Genomic DNA, 21,414 nt, shown 5'->3' with positions numbered 1-21,414 from the left:
GGGAATAAGTTAAATGCATTGAGAATGATTTGGGGCAGTTACATTTGAGTATTCAGAAGTAATTTACCTAGTGTTTTTCAATGATAGGTACTCACGGGTAAGGTTCCACTACCTAAGTGTAGTTTATTGCTATCATCACTGCCCTCTCCTTTATAGACACTGTTTTCACAGCTGCACAAGTTGTTGCTTTAGTCTCATCCTCCTGAAGTACAGATGCTTTCCTTCTTAAAGCCCTGTTTGAAGGCTAGGTCAAGCTGAATTTGTAGAACAATGAACATGGGGATTCCCGGGACTCTAGTACCCAGCCACCCTGAGAAATAGGGCCTTGTCCCTCACTTTCCAGCTAAGGTAATACTTGAATCTAAAACTCTTAACATGTTGGTTTCATCATGCTGTAGCTCCATCTCATATTCTGGGTTATCTGGAAATTACTGTGCTTGAGTATGTTTAAATTTAGAGAAAAAACATACATCCAGAATACGGATAAAATTCAGCCTTGTTTTCCTTTTTTATAGAGGTTTATTCATTTACAGCATTCAAATACATAGTACTAATACTAGTAGAAGAGAATGTTTACTTGGAAAGACTTTCCTAAAATTTCAAAGGCATTTATTTACCAAAAAGTATATAACCAGCAAAGTAAGCAACTCCTTAACTGATATTTGATCATCATACAATGTAATGATAAAATAATACTTTAATAAGTATAAATCATTTATTTTAATAAGTAATAATTCATTCAATTCTAGCTCTTAATACCCTAGCTCTTAATACCCTCTAAAGAGAAGAAATTATATTTTAAAGATTCTGTTAGGCTTCTATGGTCAGTAACTTCCATCTTCTTTTATAAACTAATAGTTGGATGAAATCTTATCCCATGGAAAATACCCAATCAGTTAATTGTATGTTCTTTGAATAGTATCAGATGTAAAATGAGAAAAACTACACAGTTCATGGATGATTGCTCACAAATAAAAATAGATCTTTCCCAACTGATGTCTTGCCATACTAGATTTTAATAACAAGGTTAAGAAGGTACTCACTTTAAAATCAAGGTATCTATGTATGATACAGAGGGTAACAAAATCTTCAGCAGATAAGCCAGGTAAATTTTCAAAATCTAAACGAAGTTTATAAAGAGAGATTTACTTTAACAGAGCAAGTGATTCCAAAAGGCATATATTTATCATAAAAACAAATGCAAATGATTGCTTTTGATTTCATCCTGATTTATGAAAAAGTTACTTCTGTGAGCTTCTGGCTTCCTCCTATAACAAACAGCTGCCAGGTCATCCTTATCTAGTCATTAGAAGAGGAATACTTTCTGTGCTGTGGTCAGACCATGATATTGTACTTTCACAATCTGAAGAGTGAGGACTTTTTCTTTAATAAGAAGCAAGGTCAAGTCCTCAGGTGATTCAGAATTCTAGTGTTTAAGCCTAACCATCTAAAACTAACTGCCTTTAATCCTGGCTGCACTCTGGAATTACCTGGGGAGCTTAAAAAATACTGATGCCTGGCCCCAAACCCAGAGCTTAAGGGTGTAGCCTGCGTATTGGGATAACAATAGAATATGCATTTATCTGTATAAACGGACTTTTGTTCATCATATATGAAAAATGGACTCCAAAGTGAAATCAATTTACAACACTCAGCAAAAAAGAGAGGCTCTTGTGCATTTGACGAGTAACTTCTTACCTAGTTTGCCCAACACAGCATAAATTTTTGCTCTGATATTTTCAGCAACATCCATAACTGCAATGGTTGGGCAGTTAGCAGGCAGTGGTGTGATTTTTTGCTCTTCTTGAAAACTAGTAAATAGAGGTTTCTTTGTATCTAATCATTGGATATCATGAAAATATAGAAAGGACAGATAAAAACTGTAGTAAATTAATACTTAATTTTAAGATTTTAGTCTAGACATCATAAAATATATAAAAATATTGTAAGAGTACAATACTGCCTGATACATGGTTACTCCTTTAAAAGCATAAATAATCAATAATTTCTTCCCCATTCTGTTGCAAAACTTAAAGCTTTCATTTTTAACTATTTATGTAAAATATAAAAATTTCACAAAATTACTTTTTTAAAAGTGAAACTTTCACATAAAAAACTTTTCTAATTTTGAGATCCAGAAATTGAACACTGTCAGTTTAACAATGATGTAATTTGCTTTTGGTTTCTATATATTATGCTATAAATATAAAAACTATTTTATGATGTTATAGATCAAAAGTTAGAAACAATAAAAATGGTTTGAAGATAGAAATCATCAGAAGTTAAAGGGGAAAGTATTTTCACTTAAAAATAAACAATACTAACAGATGAAACTATAATAAGAATTGTAAGAGGTTTAGAAAATATAATGTAGCATTATAAAATAGATAAATGAAATATAAATTCTGGTACTATTAACTTCATTAATTTAGAGTCTAGTAATTAAAATTTATGACCATTGGATTTATTTTTATTTAAAAGTTTCTTCTTTCATATAAAAAGTAAACTGTATAAATATGAATCAACAGAAATGTACAAACTACAATAAAAATTGTTCTCACTCAACTTATGTCCCAAATTTTATTGGTAAATGAAATATTACTGAATATACTTACAAAAGCAGGTAACTCAAAGAAAGTTCTTTAAGAAGTATTGTTAAGTTTTTTATTTTCAATTTAAAAAATATAATCAAATACCATTTCCTGAAAATATTCTATAAAAATATGAACCTGCTACTAATTTACTTAGTATGGTGTAAGGCCCCATACTTTCCTAAGATTGTTTTTTAAAAATACGGATCTAATTGCTTTTACAAACAATTATAAATACACTTACCAACGATCTTCCCATGTTTATCACGTTTTACTCCTAGTTCTTTCTCTTCCTTTCTCCACAATTTAATTAAAAGACTAGCAGCTGTTTGATCCTTCTTCCCTCGCCAAGCATTGACATAAGCTACAGTTTTGGGATTATCACAAAATTCAACCATTATTCCAAGTATTAGATTACAGAATTTTTTTTGGTTCAACTTTTGCAAGGAAACAGAAAAAGAAAAATGTTGCAATTAATATTTAGAATTATTGTCTTAAAAAAGAAAGGAGAAACTTTTGTATTAATCAGTTGGATTCTTCTAAATGACTGCCTTATAAAATTAAGACTCTAAGTATGATTTGTGACCATCTCCTATTAAAATAAATACCATTGTAATGAGTCCATTTTCAAACATTAGGGATTCTTAAAAAATAGAAAGAAAAAGATTCCATATAATTCTGATGTAGTCATAAACATATGTCATGAACAAAAATGTAATTGATTTAGCTGAGTAGGAAAGAGAGAGATTGTCAAAATAAGTGAAAATGTTCATTTTAAGTGGAGCAAGGTAAATGGTGCTATGCATAGGACTCTGTAATTACAGAATCTTTCCAGTTTACCTGCTTAATTAAAGTTTGTAAAGTTGTCTCATCCTAGCTGTAACCTCATTGTTACTAAGATACCAACTGATGGTAACTCCAAGTGGCAGTCACATGTGAAAATAAATCAAAATGAGGTATAATTTTGTATTTTGAAACTCAGCATCCATAAAAGAGTATTTAAGCACTTAAGAAAAATTATCGTATTAAGCATATTTCCTCTGTTTTCCTGCAAACAGTTTTCAGCAAACCAAAATTTAGGTATAGAGAAGTCCAACCAGAGCAATGGCCTCCACACAGTAATGGTTTCTGTGTGAAATATTTTTGGTTGATTAACTCCTACAGTATACTGCTAATAGAATATAGCAAAGGAAACATGTAACCTGTTGTCTGAATTGCAAACATTATCAGTTTCCTCTTTCATTAAATTAAGGGTAATAATATTACCTGCTTTAGAGAGTTATTATGATGAGTTATATGAGACTGCCTGTCACATAGTAAACGCTCAATGATATTTAACCTTTACTAGCAATTACCATTTCACACTGAATAAATATTTTAGCAGATTGTATTAAGCAGAATCCTCAATCAAATGAGTTTTTTACTCCGATACTTCACATTCAGGAGAAAGAGGCAAATGTCAAGGGTTGAAGTTTATACAGGAACTTCAGTAAAGAAGATTTGTAATTTGTAGTTAACTTGGTTGGTTTAATCCATGTTAAGTGCAATCTAATAATTACATTCATAACTATAGAAAACACAACAAAAATATGTCAGGAACTATTCTAACTAATGCATGTATATGTGTACACACACACACATAATCACTCACATAATCCTTCCACCAATGCATAAGGTAGATAAATGTTATCTCTGTTTTATAGATGAAGAAATTGGTAGCAGAGATGTTAAATAATTTTTCAAAGTTACACAGCTAACAACTATTAGAGGCTTCAGTCAGACTGATTCCAACCTGTGCTCACAACCACTGTGTTATATGGCCTCTCCTACCAGCCTTCATGCCTTTCCATCCAAGAAACTCTGATGGTGAAGGAGAGTGGACACAAGTAAGAAATGTCTTTTATGTCTTCTATATAATATTAAAATAAAATATAATTGTTTAATATGTACATGCATAATATCATTCCTTGCTTCCAAATCTTAAGTATAAGCTAGATTCCAGAACGATATGCCAAATTAATGTTGTAGCTTTGAGAATCCCTGACACTGACCATGTGCCTCTGGGCATACTTGTACGCTAGTCAGAGAAACACGGTGAGCTGTATGTCATTTAGGACTACATAGGTCCTTCTGTATTATGTTCAATTTTCTGAACTTTCAAAGGGTTTCTGGTTATGACTCATTCAAGGTGGGTTATTTTTATTATTATCATTATTATTTACTTGTTTTTTGTTTGTAGTGTTTTATATCTAATGAGTTCACTCTCATCTCTAGTGTAAACTAATTTTCTTTCAGAGTTAAAAGGACACAGATAACTTTAGTATCTTTGCTAAGTCAAAGTAGGTTTGTTATTCTGTTAATAAAATCAAGAATGGTGGCAATCATAGGCAGTGACATAGCTAGAACTCTGCATGAGAATATCTCCCAAAGTTTTACTGAAACAAAAGTATACTTTCTCTTTCATATCATCTTAACTATGGACCCACTTAGAATTGAGGCTAGTAGGGGATTACTGTAAGGATCTTTGCCATTCTTCTCAGCTGCCTTCCTGGAAGGCTTAATATGCTCACTTCTGCTCATTCTGTAAAACAGTATATGACACACTAGATTCTTCACATTACCTACAAACTATACACAGTTTTTTAAAAATGCTGGTCTTTACTCCTTTGTCTAAGGTGACCCTTTTAATACTAAGAGAAGAAGCTAGAAGTTATTAATAAATGATTATTGATTTTTAAATAATCTAGCTGTTACTTTAAAGTTTCATGGGGAAAAACAAAACAAGACAGAACAAATTCTCGGCTGTCATGTGTTTGGGAACACTGACCTAAGTAAACTGGTTTCTTCACTGGAGGAATTTTCAGACTCTACTATGCCAATGCATACTATGAAACTCCAGGAGGGATTTTTGTTTAAAACAAATATTTGAACACTATTTGAGGGCACATTTAATCACAGAGTAGTGTTCTGTGATACTCAGTTTGGAAAGTTAATAAAGACATTTATTTTTTGTTTCACAATTGTTATAATCATACTTACTGCCATTAAATCCAAAAGGAGAAAAATGCCTTCCTTTTCAAGAAAGTAATCCTCTGAGGGGTAACATCCCAAAATGCAGCACCTTAAGTAAAGAAAGTTATTCACTTAACAAGGCTTTATTGTTCAGTTCAATTTGTGAGTCTATTTCTATTAAAAAATCTTCTCAAAGAATATTTTTTCTTCATTTCCTTAAATCAAGTAGTTAATTTCTTTGCTTAAAAAATTGAACTTTGGGGCTTCCCTGGTGGCACAGTGGTTGAGAGTCCGCCTGCCGATGCAGGGGACACGCGTTCGTGCCCTGGTCCGGGAAGATCCCACATGCCGCAGAGTGGCTGGGCCCATGAGCCATGGTCGCTGAGCCTGCGCGTCCAGAGCCTGTGTTCCACAACGGGAGGGGCCATGGCAGTGAGAGGCCCACGTACCGCAAAAAAAAAAGAAAAAAAAAATTGAACTTTAAAGAGACTTTGTCAGTGTAGTTTAATTTCAACCATTTAAACACTAATATTGTTTAATTATTTTTCATAACTGCCTATTTCTTTTCTGTAGATGCAATATTCTCCTCTGCTTTCCTGATATTAATTATTCTTAAAGGTCTCCTCTGTTGCTCTATTAACTTTTTCTTCAAGATTTCTTCACTTACTGTCTATCTTTTACAGTGCTAGCATGCCTGAAACATTTGTTGTTTTTAATTACATCCCTTCTTTGCGTATGATATTATTTGCTGAAGTGCCTGCTGCTTAGCCCTGTGCAGCTCATATGGAGTGAGGGACTGAAGTTGCTGTCAGGGCTACTTTCACTGTTTTCCTGGGTGGGGGGTGGATATGGGCTGAATAGGCTGGTGCTGGTGGTGGTGTTGGTAAACAGAGCCTAATCTCCCTCTAGCCCTCCCAGGCCTTGCAAGCCTGCTGGGGTCAAACTGTATTGTATACCCTTCCTATTTAACATAGTATCTATCTATCTATCATTCAATAATAATGTGATAATTATTTAACATGGATCCCTCTTCAAAAAAAAAAAGAGACCCAGGCTTCCCTGGTGGCGCAGTGGTTGAGAGTCTGCCTGCCGATGCAGGGGACACGAGTTCGTGCCCCGGTCCGGGAAGATCCCACATGCCGCAGAGCGGCTGGGCCCGTGAGCCATGGCCGCTGAGCCTGCGTGTCCGGAGCCTGTGCTCCGCAACGGGAGAGGCCACAACAATGAGAGGCCCACGTACCGCAAAAAAAAAAAAAAAAAGAGACGCTGTTTCTGCTGGCTGTTTTGTGACGGTGGTTGTGTGAGGGTCAGTGCATAAAGGCCATCAGCTTGGCCCCTCTCACTCAGGTGCTTCCAGGTTTTACAATCTATGGCTATGAATCACACTTCTTTTTTTCCCACTTTTGAAGTGGTACTCTCTGATGCCTATCATGGGCTGCCTTTAGACTCTTTAATTCATAACAATTACAAAAAGAGAAAAAAATAGAACATGCTTCTCTGTTCAGAAATTAAATAATATACTTCTAAAATTCACATAGATTGAAAAGAAAATCACACTGAAAATAGTTTGAACATAATGATAATACAAATAGAACATATGGAAACTCGGCTTACAGGAGATTTTACAGCCTTAGATGGATATATTAGAAAAGAAGAAAGGTTGAAACCCAATGATCCTGGCATCTATCTCAAGAAATAGAAAAGGTTGAGATTGGTTCAAGATGGTGGAGAGGAAGGACGTGCTCTCACTCCCTCTTGCAAGAACACTGGAATAAAAACTAACTGCTGAACAGTCATCGACAGGAAGACACTGGAACTCACCAAAAAAGATACCCCACATCCAAAGACAAAGGAGAAGCCACAATGAGATGGTAGGAGGGGCGCAATCACAATAAAATCAAATCTCACAACTGCTGGGTGGGTGACCCACAAAGTGGAGAACACATTCCACAGAAGTCCACCCACTGGAGTGAAGGTTTTGAGCCCCATGTCAGCCTTCTGAAACTGGGGGTTGGGCAACAGGAGGAAGAATTCCTAGAGAATCAGAATTTGAAGGCTAGCAGGATTTGACTGCAGGACTTTGACAGGACTGGGGGAAACAGACTCCACTCTTGGAGGGCACACACAAAGTAGTGTGTGCATCGGGACCCAGGGGAAGGAGCAGTGACCCCACAGAGACTGAACCAGACCTACTGCTACTGCTGGGGGGTCTCCTGCAGAGATGGGGGCGGGTCTGTCTCACCGTGAGGACAAGGACACTGGCAGCAGAAGTTCTGGGAAGTACTCCTTGGCCTGAGCCCTCCCAGAGTCCGCCATTAGCCCCACAAAAGAGCCTGGGTAGGCTCCAGTGTTGGGTTGCCTCAGGGCAAACAACCAACAGGGAGGGGACCCAGCCCCACCCATCACCAGGCAAGCGGATTAAAGTTTTACTGAGCTCTGCCCACCAGAGCAAAAGCCAGCTCTACCCACCACCAGTCCCTCCCATCGGAAAACTTGCACAAGCCTCTTAGATAGCCTCATCCACCAGAGGGCAGACAGCAGAAGCAAGAACTACAATCCTGCAGCCTGTGAAACAAAAACCACATTCATAGAAAGACAGACAAGATGAAAAGGCAGAAGGCTATGTACCAGATGAAGGAACAAGATAAAACCCCAGAAAAACAACTAAATGAAGTGGTGATAGGCAACCTTCCAGAAAAAGAATTCAGAATAATGATAGTGAAGATGATCCAGGACCTTGGAAAAAGAATGCCGGCAGAGATCGAAAAGATGCAAGAAATGTATAACAAAGACCTAGAAAAATTAAAGAACAAACAGAGATGAACAATATAATAAATGAAATGAAGACTACATGAGAAGGAATCAATAGCAGAATAACTGAGACAGAAGAACGGATAAGTGACCTGGAAGACAGAATGGTGGAATTCACTGCTGCAGAACAGAATAAAGAGAAAAGAATGAAAAGAAATGAAGACAGCCTAAGAGACCTCTGGGACAACAATAAATGCAACTACATTTGCATTATAGGGGTCCCAGAAGGAGAATAGAGACAGAAATGACCTGAGAAAATATGTGAAGAGATTATAGTCCAAAACTTCCCTAACATGGGAAAGGAAATAGCCACCCAAGTCCAGGAAGCGCAGAGAGTCCCATACAGGATAAACCCAAAGAGAAACACGCTGAGACACATAGTAATCAAATTGGCAAAAATTAAGGATAAAGTAAAAATATTGAAAGCAGCAAGGGAAAAATGACAAATAACATACAAGGGAACTCCCATAAGGTTAACAGCTGATTTCTCAGCAGAAACTCTACAAGCCACAAGGGAGTGGCATGACATACTTAAAGTGATGAAAGGGAAAACCTACAACCAAGATTACCGAGCAAGGATCTCATTCAGATTGAATGGAGAAATCAAAAGCTTTACAGACAAGCAAAAGCCAAGAGAATTCAGCACCACCAAACCAGCTCTACAACAAATGCTAAAGGAACTTCTCTAAGTGTGAAACACAAGAGAAGAAAAGGACCTACAAAAACAAACCCAAAATGATTAAGAAAATGGTAATAGGAACATACATATCGATAATAACCTTAAACGTGAATGGATTAAATGCTCCAACCAAAAGACACAGGCTTGCTGAATGGATACAAAAACAAGACCCATATATACGCTGTCTAAAAGAGACCCAGTTCAGACCTAGGGACACGTACAGACTGAAAGTGAGAGGATGGAAAAAGATATTCCATGCAAACAGAAATCAAAAGACAGCTGGAGTGGCAATACTCATATCAGATAAAATACACTTTAAAATAAAGAATGTTACAAGAGACAAGTAAGGACACTACATTATGGGGAAGGGATCAATCCAAAAAGAAGATATAACAATTATAAATATATATGCACACAACATAGGAGCATCTCAATACATAAGGCAACTGCTAACAGCTATAAAAGAGGAAATCGACAGTAACACAATAACAGTGGGGGATTTTAACACCTCACTTACACCAATGGACAGATCATTCAAAATGAAAATAAATAAGGAAACAGAAGCTTTAAATGACACAACAAACCAGATAGATTTATTTGATATTTATAGGACATCCCATCCTAAAATAGCAGATTACACTTTCTTCTCAAGTGTGCATGGAACATTCTAGAGGATAAACCACATCTTGGGTCACAAATCAAGCCTCAGTAAATTTAAGGAAATAGAAATCATATCAAGCATCTTTTCTGACCACAACACTATGTGATTAGAAATCAATTACAGGGAAAAAAACGTAAAAAACACAAACACATGGAAGCTAAACAATACGTTACTGAATAACCAAAAGACCACTGAAGAAATCAAAGAGGACATCAAAAAATACCTAGAGACAAATGAAAATGAAAACATGACGATCCAAAACCTATGGGATGCAGCAAAAGCAGTTCAAAGAGGGAAGTTTTTAGCTATACAAGCCTACCTCAAGAAACAAGAAAAATCTCAAATAAACAATCTAACCTTACATGTAAAGGAACTAGAGAAAGAAGAACAAACAAAACCCAAAGTTAGCAGAAGGAAATAAATCATAAAGATGAGAGCAGAAATAAATGATATAGAAACAAAGAAAACAATAGCAAAGATCAATAAAACTAAAAGCTGGTTCTTTGAGAAGATAAACAAAATTGATAAACCATTAGCCAGACTCATCAAGAAAAACAGGTAGAGGACTCAAATCAATAAAATTAGAAATGAAAAAGGAGAAGTTACAACAGACACCATAGAAATACAAAGCATCCTAAGAGACTACTACAAGCAACTCTATGCCAATAAAATGGAAAACCTGGAAAAAATGGACAAATTCTTAGAAAGGTATAACCTTCCAAGACTGAACCAGGAAGAAATAGAAAATATGAACAGACCAATCACAAGTAATGAAATTGAAACTGTGATTAAAAATCTTCCAACAAACAAAAGTCCAGGACCAGATGGCTTCACAGGTGAATTGTATGAAACATTTAGAGAAGAGTTAACAGCCATCCTTCTCAAACTCTTACAAAAAATTGCAGAGGAAGGAACATTCCCAAACTCATTTTATGAGGCCACCATCACCTGATACCAAAACCAGACAGATACTACAAAAAAAGAAAATTACAGACGAATATCACTGATGAATATAGATGCAAATATCCTCAACAAAATACTAGCAAACAGAATCCAACAACACATTAAGAGGATCATACACCATGATCAAGTGGGACTTATCCCAGGGATGCAAGAATTCTTCAATATATGAAAATCAATCAATATGATACACCATATTAACAAACTGAATAAAAACCATATGATCATCTCAATAGATGCAGAAAAAGTTTTTGACAAAATTCAACAACCATTTATGATTAAAACTCTCCAGAGAGTGGGCATAGAGGGAACCTACCTCAAAATAATAACGGCCATATACGACAAACCCATAGCAAACATCATTCTCAATGGTGAAAAACTGAAAGCATTTCCTTTAAGATCAGGAACGACACAAGGATGTCCACTCTCACCACTATTATTCAACATAGTTTTGGAAGTCCTAACCACAGCAATCAGAGAAGAAAAAGAAAGAAAAGGAATCCAAATTGCAAAAGAAGAAGTAAAACTGTCACTGTTTGCCAATGACATGATACTATACATAGAGAATACTAAAGATGCCACCAGAAAACTACTAGAGCTAATCAATGTATTTGGTAAAGTTGCAGGACACAAAATTAATGCACAGAAATCTCTTGCATTCCTATATACTAATGACGAAAAATCTGAAAGAGAAATTAAGGAAACAGTCCCATTTACCATTGCAACAAAAAGAATAAAATACCTAGGAATAAACCTACCTAGGGAGACAAAAGACCTGTATGCAGAAAGCTATAAGACACTGATGAAAGAAATTAAAGAGGATACAAACAGATGGAGAGATATACCATGTTCTTGGATTGGAAGAATCAATATTGTGAAAATGACTATACTCCCCAAAGCAATCTACCAATTCAATGCAATCCCTATCAAATTACCAATGGCATTTTTTACAGAACTAGAATAAAAAATTTAAAATTAGTATGGAGACAAAAAAGACCCCGAATAGCCAAAGCAGTCTTGAGGGAAAAAAACGGAGCTGGAGGATTCAGACTCCCTGACTTCAGACTGTACTACAAAGCTACAGTAATCAACACAGTATGGTACTGGCACAAAAACAGATACATAGATCAATGGAACAAGATAGAAAGCCCAGAGATAAACCCACACACCTATGGTCAACTAATCTATGACAAAGGAGGCAAGGATATACAATGCAGAAAAGACAGTCTCTTCAATAAGTGGTGCTAGGAAAACTGCACAGCTACATGTAAAAGAATGAAATTAGAACACTCCCTAACACCATACACAAAAATAAAGTCAAAATGGATTAGAGACCTAAATGTAAGGCCAGACACTATAAAACTCTTAGAGGAAAACATAGGAAGAACACTCTTTGACATAAACCACAGCAAGATCTTTTTTGATCCACCTCCTAGAGTAATGGAAATAAAAACAAAAATAAACAAATGCGACCTAATGAAACTTCAAAGCTTTTGCACAGCAAAGGAAACCATAAACAAGACGAAACGACAACCCTCAGAATGGGAGAAAATATTTCCAAATGAATCAACAGACAAAGGATGAATCTCCAATGTATATAAACAGCTCATGCAACTCAATATTAAAGAAACAAACAACCCAGTCCAAAAATGGGAAGAAGACCTAAATAGACATTTCTCCAAAGAAGACATACAGATGGTCAAGAAGCACATGAAAAGCTGCTCAACATCACTAATTATTAGAGAAATGCAAATCAAAACTACAGTGAGGTATCACCTCACACCAGTTAGAATGGGCATCATCAGAAAATCTGCAATCAACAAATGCTGGAGAGGGTGTGGTGAAAAGCGGACCCTCTTGCACTGTTAGTGGGAATGTAAATTGATACAGCCACTATGGAGAACAGTAGGGAGGTTCCTTAAAAACCTAAAAGTAGAATTAACATATGATCCAGCAATCCCACTACTGAGAAAACCATAATTCAAAAAGACACATTCACCCCAATATTCATTGCAGCACTATTTACAATAGCCAGATCATGGAAGGAACCTAAATGCCCATCGACAGACAAATGGATAAAGAAGCTGTGGTAAATATTGACAATGGAATATTACTCAGCCATAAAAAGGAACGAAGTTGAGTCATTTGTAGAGACATGGATGGATCTAGAGACTGTCATACAGAGTGCAGTAAGTCAGAAAGAGAAAAACAAATATGATTTATTAACACATATATGTTGAACCTAGAAAAATGGTACAGATGAACCAGTTTGCAGGACAGAAATGGAAACACAGATGTAGAGAACAAACGTATGGATACTAAGGGGGGACAGCGGCAGGGGCATGGGGGTGGTGGTGTGATGAATTGGGAGATTGGGATTGACATGTATACACTGAGGTGTATAAAACGGATGACTAATAAGAACTGCTGTATAAAAAAATAAATAAAATTAAATTCCAGAAAAACAAAAGAAATAGAAAAGGTGAAATTGAATGAAAGAAAAAAACCTACAGAAATTAATTAAATATAAAACAAAATAAAATAGAAATAATAATGCACACAAATTGATTCTTTAAAAAGACTAATAGGGCTTCCCTGGCGGTGCAGTGGTTGAGAGTCCGCCTGCCGATGCAGGGCACATGGGTTCGTGCCCTGGTCCGGGAAGATCCCACATGCCGCGGAGCAGCTAGGCCCGTGAGCCATGGCCGCTGAGCCTGCGCGTCTGGAGCCTGTGCTTCGCAACGGGAGAGGCCACAGCAGTGAGAGGCCCGCGTACCAAAAAAAAAGACTAATAATATTGATCAACTCCTGGTGAAACCCATCAAGAAAAAAGCCAGAAGGAGAAGGCAGAAATGATTAATACCAAGAAAGGAAAAGAAAGCATCACTTGGTATCCTACAGACATTAAAAATCCTAAGAGGATATTACAAATAGCCTTATGAGAGTAAATATGAAATTTCAGACAAAATAAATGAGTGCCTAGGAAAAGACATCAGAGCCTATGCTAGAAAACCTTAATAGACACACACATATTAAAGAAATGAAATCTATACTTCAGAATCTTTCTACAAAGAGAACTCCAGGCACAGATGACTTAATTGGTGAATTCCACAAATTATTTAAGAAAGATATGAAAACAATCTTACACAAACTCTTTCTAGAAAAAATATTTCCTGTTTTCAGAGGTCAAAATAAACTAAATACCAAAACCATCCGTGGAACATCAATAAAAAGGAAAATTAAACTCACATTACATGGTACCCAAAAAAAAAAAATCTAAAAACATTAGCTAATTGAATCCAACAACATAGAAAAAGAAATAATACACCATAACCAGATCAGACTTATTCAAGGCATACAATGTGATGGACCACATTAACAGAATAAAGGAGAAATACTATATGATATCTCAATAGAAGTAAAAGTGTTCGATAAAATGTAAAGTCCTTTCATGATGCAGATGAATAGACAAGAACTCCTCAGTTAAGTTCCTAAGAAAAGGAAAAAGATCCGATGCCCAGTGTTACTAATTAAACATTGGACTTATTACTTATCTCTTAGCCAAAGGGATTTGAGTTGTGCTGTAATAAAAGACACAGATAAATAAAATTATTTATCTTTATCTTAGTATAACTGTGAGGTATTAAATAAAAAAGGGATAAAACATCAAGTCATTTTCTGCAGTAACCACTGAATCCCAATGTACTGGTAGATAGTAAGGATGGTACTCATTAATATTCATCTCTAAATTTTTTACTATGCTTAATACAGCACTTTGGTCAATAAGACTTTGCTATTGAAACCTAAGATCAGGTTATCATTTTATCACTATATCCCTCTCTTCTCTGCAGTAAAAAAGAAACTAGATATTTGATTAGCCCCATTGTTTATGTGTATCTGGAAGAGAGCTGAGTATTCTAGCTCTCTAAATAAACAGAGAATTTGCAGGGGATACATCTAGTTACTTCATCTTATGGAAAGTAATATTCATCAGAGTTTCCCCCCACCCCATGTTTACTGAAGTATAACTGGAATTTTTTAATCTGCATATAATTATTATATATAATTTGGTGAGTTTGCACATATGTATATACTTGTGTTACTATCACCACAATCCAGGTAATAAAAATATTCATCACCTCTAAAAGTTTCCTTGTATCCCTTTGTGGTATTTTTTTTTTTTTTTTTTTTTTTAGTAGTAAGACCACTGAACATACTAGATCCATGCACTTAACAAATGTTTAAGTACACACAATACCTTACCTTAATTATAGCCGCTATATTATAGAGCAGATCTATGGGCAGTGTTGTACTGCAGATCTCTGGTATTTACTAATCTTGTATGACTATAACATTATACCTGGTGAACGATAACACCTCATGCCTCCCTCACTCCATCATTCCACTGTCTACATACTGTTATCTACTTCTACAATTTTGACTATTTTAGATGCTTTTTTTTTTTTTTTTGGCGGTACGCGGGCCTCTCACTGTTGTGGCCTCTCCTGTTGCAGAGCACAGGCTCCGGACGCGCAGGCTCAGTGGCCATGGCTCACGGGCCCAGCTGCTCCGTGGCATGTGGGATCTTCCTGGACGGGGCACGAACCCGTGTCCCCTGCATCAGCAGGCGGACTCTCAACCACTGCACCACCAAGGAAGCCCTTAGATGCCTTTTATAAGAGAAATTATGTATAAGAGATATCCTTCTGTGAATGACTTATTTCACTTAGCATAATGTCTTCTAGGTCCATCCATGTTCTTGCAAATGGTAGGATTTCCTTCTCTTTTAAAGCTGAGTAATATTCCATTGTATGCATATACCACATTTTCTTTATTCATTCATCTGTTGATGGACATTTGGGTGGTTTCTGTATCTTTGCTATTGTGAATAATGCTGCAGTGAACATAAGATCTCTTCAAGATCCTGATTTTAATTCTTCTGGATATATACCCAGAAATGAGATTACTGGATCATATGGTAGTTCTATCTTTCATTTTCTGAGGAACCTCCATACTGTTTTCCACAGTGGCTGTACCACTATGTCTTTCACCCCTTGGTTAAGTTTATTTTTAAGTATTTTATTCTTAGAAGTTGCAAATGTGATTATTTTCCTAATTTCCTTTTTTTGGAGTAGTTCATTATTGGTGTATAGAAATGCAACTGATTTTTATATGTTAATTTTGTATCCTACAAATTTACTGAATTCATTTATTAGTTCTAACAGTTTTTTGGTGGAGTCTTTAGTGTTTTTTACGTATAAGATCATGTCATCTGCAGAGATAATTTTACATTTTTCTTTCTGATTTGGATGCCTTTTATTTATTTATTTTTTCTTGCCTAACTGCTCTGGGTAGGACTTATAGTACTATATTGAGTAGAAGTGGTGAGAGTGGGCATCCTTGCCTTATACAGATCTTAGAGAAAAAGCTTTCAGCTTTTCACCATTCAGTGTGATATTAGCTGTGGCCTTTTCACATACAGCCTTTATTGTGTTGAGGTAAATTCCTTCTCCACCTAATTTATTGAGAGTTTTTATCATGAAAGGGTGTTGAATTCTGTCAAATGCTTTTTCTATATACATTGAGATAATTATGTGATTTTTGTCCTTTTGTGATATACCACATTAATGTGGTATATCACATTGACTAATATGCATATATAGAACTATTCTTGCTTTCCAGGGATAAATTCCACTTGGTCATGGTGTGTAATCCTTTTAATGTGCTGTTGAATTCAGTTTACTAATATTTTCTAGAGGATTTTTGCTTCCATGTTCATCAGGGATATTGGTCTGTAGTTCTCTCTCTTTTTTTTGGCCACACTGCATGGCTTGCAGGATCTTAGTTCCCTGACCAGGGATCGAACCCAGGCCCATGGCAGTGAAAGTGCCGAGTCCTAACCTCTGGACTACCAAGGAACTCCCAGTTCTTTTTTACGATGTCTTTGTCTGGCTTTGGTATTATGGTGATGCTGGCCTCATAAAATGAGTTCAGAAGTGTTCCCTATTCTCCTACCTTTCAGAATAATTCTTCTTAAAATTTTTGGTAAAAATCACATGTGAAGCTCTCTGGACATGGGCTTTTTTGGCTGGGAGGTTCTTGATTACTGATTCAATCTCCTTATTGTTATTGATCTGTTCAGGCTTTTTATTTCCTCTTGATTCAGTGTCAGTACATTGTATATTTCTAGGAATTTATCCATTTCTTCTATGTTCTCCAATTTGTTGGCAGATGGTTTATAACGGTCCCTTATGATCTTTTTTACTTCTGTGTTATCTGTTGTGATGTCTTCTCTTTCATTTATAATTTTATTTCAGTCTTCTCTCTTTTTCTCTTAGTTTAGCTAAAGTTTTTTCAATTTTCAAAACAGTTTTATCTCTTCAGAGAAGCAACTCTTGGTTTTGTTGAGTTTTTCTATTCTCTATTTCATTTATTTCTGCTGTAATTGTTATCATTTCCTTTGTTCTGATAACTTTGGGCTTGGTTTGTTCTGTTTTATAGTTCATTAAGGTGTAAAGTTAGGATGTTTGACTCTTTTTAAACATAGGGATTTTTCACTATAAACTTCCCTCTTAGTGCTGCTTTTGCTGTATCACGTAAGTTTAGGTATGCTGTGTTTTCATTTTAGTTTTTCTTGAGAAATTTTCTAATTTCCCTTTTATTTTTGTCTTTGACCCAATGGTTGTTCAAGACTGTGTTGTTTGATTTCCATGCATTTGTGAGTTTTTCTGGTTTCCGTTTGTTATTGATTTCTAGTTGTATTCAGTTGTGGTCAGAAAGGAATGATTTCAGTCTTCTTAAATTTCTCAAGACTTGTTTTATGACCTTACATGTGATTTACCCTAGAGAATGCTCCATTTGTGTTTGTAAAAAAAAAGAAAAAAAACTCTGTGTCTCCTCTCAAAACTACTCAATACTTCACTTAGGGCCACCAAATGTGTAGGTTTTTCCTACACAAACCAATTCTTCAATTCGCAGTGGACATTAACTGGGTGTCCTAACAATTCAGTTCAATTCAGAAACTATCTACCTAGGTTAGCATCAGATCTCACAGGTTAAGGGTTCAGTCCCACAAGACTGTGCTGCTTTCCTTCCCCAACCTTAAATTCCAGTCCAGGTTGTCACCTGTGCTTCTGATAAAACAGCTATAGAGTAGCTCAGATCTCAGGAAAATAGTTTACTTACTAGATTACTAGTTTATTATAAAATGATCCAACTTGGGAACAGCCCGATGGAAGAGATGATCAGGGCAAGGTATATGGGGAAGGGGCATGGAGCTTCCATGCCCTCTCTCAGCACCTCCAAGTGTTCACCAACCTGGAAGCTCTCTCAATCACATAGTTTAGGATTTTTATGGAGGCTTCATTATGTAGGTGTAATTGATGAAATCAGTGGCCATTGATGGTTAAACTCAATTTTCAGCCTCTCTCCCCTCCCTGGAGGTTGAGGGTGGAGCTGAAAGTTACAACCCTTTAATTAACCATATAGTTAGCTCCCCTGGCAACCAGGCTCCCATCCTGTGGTTATCTAGGGGCTTTCCAAAAATCACCTCATTAACATAAACTCAGATGTAGTTGAAAGGGGCTTGTTATGAATAACAAAAGATACTACTTTCATCTTTATTACTCTGAAACTATTATAGGAACTGGGGATAAAAGAGCAAATATTGTAACAAAAGATGTTCCCATTGCTCTTATTAATTAAGAAATTAGAAGAATTTTAGGAGCTCTGTCCTAGAAATGAACCAAATACATATTTTAAAATTATAAATCACAATATCACAGTGATTAAAAAAATGTGTTTTCTGCTGTTATTGGTAGAATGTTCTACATACATCTGTTAGGCCCATTTGGTCTATAGTCATGAGGGGTTTTTTTTTTTTGTTTTTAAACTAATGTGTTGTAGTGTGGCTCTCATGAATTCTACCCAAACAGAAGAAATGTGTTAAGTGTTAATGATGTAGGAAACTCAACTAATTTTCCCAAAGACAAAATTTCATAAATTAATGTTAAGAAAAGTAGTATATATATATATATTTGCCCTTTGGAATGCTAAAATGTTTGGGAAACAATATTGATTAGGAAATACCTAATCAACTGGTTTTCAACTTTTTAAGATAAGATGAGTGAGGAATTCAGCAGTCTTCAAGAATAAGAATAGTGTATGAGTAATAGTAGATGCTTGTGTTTTCCCAGGCCAGGGCAAAATGGAACACATTCAAATCACAAAAAACAAAGATTTAAGTTTAGATACAAGAATGGTTTTATATTTGAGTGATGGACAAGACTACTTTCCAAAGGATAGTGTCATTTCTGGACTACTGAAAAGAAAAAGGCTTATCTTTCTGCTGTAGTTTTGAGGGAAGAAAATTGGCATACATAGCTACCAAAAGAGGTAATTTTCTTTTACTGTGATTCTATCTAACATGGGTACAGTAATACTCACCAAATGCTGTCCAATGTACTAAAAAGAAGTACATTATAGCCTAATCCACTCTGTAACTTCTTGGGGTCTGTTTTCATTACATGAAGAATTATATCCACTCCTTCAGTTCCAAAAATTTCCTAAGAGATTTATTTAAAAGTATTTCTTGAAATAAATAAATAATCCTTTCCTTTCCCATTGCATCCTGTCCCCTAAAAGTTTTTCTACCAGAAAAATACAACAACATTTTTAGGAAAGTAGTACTGTAATACAATTTTTCTTTTTTAAATTTGTACTCACTTGTTCTCAGGAATTTAAGACAAATTACTGTAAAGCTAGTCATTTTAGAGAGGATATCAGTCAACATGCCAGCTTAATGCCCCTTTATATTTTTTTCCCTTTCTCTTTCTTTAAAAAAAAAGTAAACCATAAGACTTATCCCATGGTTTTCTTCCACATTGTAATGAATGTAATCTAACATCATGTCAGATGAGTACTAGATAGCAACAACTAATTTAAGGGGTTAAAATTCTATCATGGAAGATTTTCCAATGTTCCCAAGAGAGAAATAAATTTATAAATAGCAGTTAAAACCTTTAATAATTTATGTGATGCTTTCACCAATTAATATTTGTCTGTTACCAAGTACATTTCCTATTGTCTTGTCGTTCAGTTCTGGTTCCCAGTAAGCAAGACTATGAGTATTTTCCAGAAGAACACAGGCACAGGGTGATAGAATATAAGAAGTTCTACGAAAGCTTGGAGCTAAGTATGTGTTTACTGTTCTTTTTGCCTCTCCCTCAAATTGCTCTATTGAAACCTTCATAATTTTTAATTTTTATCTTTCCAAATCTCTGTCTTGCTATTTAAGTTATTAATCTCTGAGACTTAGAGTTTGCTATGGCATTAAAAAGATCAAAGGGAATTAAGCTCTTTTTCTAACTTTTAATTTTAGGTATGAACCGAATTCAAACCCAAAACATCATTTATAATGGTACAGCCTCTCTGGAAAACTATTTGCCAGTTTCTTCAAAACATACACCTACCTTATGATCCATTAGTTGCACTCCTAGGTATTTATCCAAGAGAAATGAAAGCATTATGTCCACAAAAAGACTAGTACAAGAATGTTAATTAAAGTTTTAAACATAGTAGTCCCAAATGGAATCAACCTAAGTGTTTATCAATAAGGGAATAGAGAAACAAATTTTGTTGTATTCATACAATACTATTCAGCAATAAAAAGGAATGAATTATTGATACATGCAACAACATGGATATATTTCAGAAATATGGTGCTGGCTGATAGAAACCAGAACTAATAGAGTAAATAATTATGTGATTCCATTCATATAAAGTTAAAAAAATAGGCAAAACTAATTTATGGGAATAGAAATCAGAAAAGTGGTTGCCTGTAGGCAAGTGGGGGCATGGCTGCTAAGAGGCATGAAAGAATTTTACAGGGAGATAAAAATATTCTATATTTAGGGCTTCCCTGGTGGCGCAGTGGTTGAGAGTCCGCCTGCCGATGCAGGGGACACAGGTTCGTGCCCCGGTCCAGGAAGATCCCACATGCCGCAGAGTGGCTAGGCCCATAAGCCATGGCCCCTGAGCCTGTGCGTCTGGAGCCTGTGCTCCACAACGGGAGAGGCCACAACAGTGAGAGGCCCGCGTACCGAAAAAAAAAAAAAAAATTCTATATTTTAATTGTGATATTGGTTAAATGGATGTATATATTTGTCAAAACCTATCAAACTATATACTTAAGATCTATATACTTTACTGTATGTAATTATACTCTTAAAAAAGAATATTAAATCGTCGTAAGATTAAAAAAACACCAATATTTATGGACATTTACTAAGGAAAAGTTCATAGTGTTATGTGATTGAGAGATCTAAACAAAACTTTGATTCACAGGCATACATACCTTCCTAGGAATATGATGTTCACAAAGACCAGATAAAATAAGTAAAATATCAGATTGAATTTCCAAAAGAATGGCCTCTTCCTTATCATTATACTTGCTTATTATATTTTTAAAGATTCCTGATTTGAAAAATGTTAAAGAATGTAAAGTTATTGAACATTGTATTTTTATTTTGATCAATTACTGTTCTGAAATTCTTTCTTATAAAATTTCAACTAGAAAAACTACTTTTAAAAGGGCTATTTTCATTGTATGGTTTCCTAGAAGCTGTAGACAGAAGATGATAAATGGATTCGTTGGGGTCTCAGTACAATCAGTAGCCCCATATATATAGAATTTCTAGTAC

The 21,414-nt window shown here is 35.5% G+C and overlaps 1 protein-coding gene across 3 annotated transcripts in view; it reads right to left on the bottom strand.

The window, feature by feature from the left end:
* The window catches only part of CFAP69 (cilia and flagella associated protein 69), a 69,759-nt gene that overhangs the window by 5,492 nt on the left and 42,853 nt on the right, over positions 1–21,414 (bottom strand). For 2 of the 3 annotated variants that reach the window (XM_030857346.2, XM_060304555.1), the window contains exons 14-19: positions 21,069–21,187; positions 19,160–19,278; positions 5,631–5,712; positions 2,836–3,028; positions 1,699–1,836; positions 1,044–1,120 (exon numbers count right to left, since the gene is read on the bottom strand). In XM_030857346.2, the coding sequence (XP_030713206.1) occupies positions 1,044–1,120; positions 1,699–1,836; positions 2,836–3,028; positions 5,631–5,712; positions 19,160–19,278; positions 21,069–21,187 (728 nt within the window). The remainder of the gene's footprint in view (positions 1–1,043; positions 1,121–1,698; positions 1,837–2,835; positions 3,029–5,630; positions 5,713–19,159; positions 19,279–21,068; positions 21,188–21,414) is intronic. The other variant, XM_060304556.1, reaches the window with a different exon arrangement.

Source organism: Globicephala melas, chromosome 9 (assembly GCF_963455315.2).
Source record: "Globicephala melas chromosome 9, mGloMel1.2, whole genome shotgun sequence".
NCBI classification, from domain to species: domain Eukaryota; kingdom Metazoa; phylum Chordata; class Mammalia; order Artiodactyla; family Delphinidae; genus Globicephala; species Globicephala melas.
The sequence above is the reverse complement of the archived record's forward strand: the minus strand, read 5'-3'. Positions and strand labels throughout refer to the sequence as shown.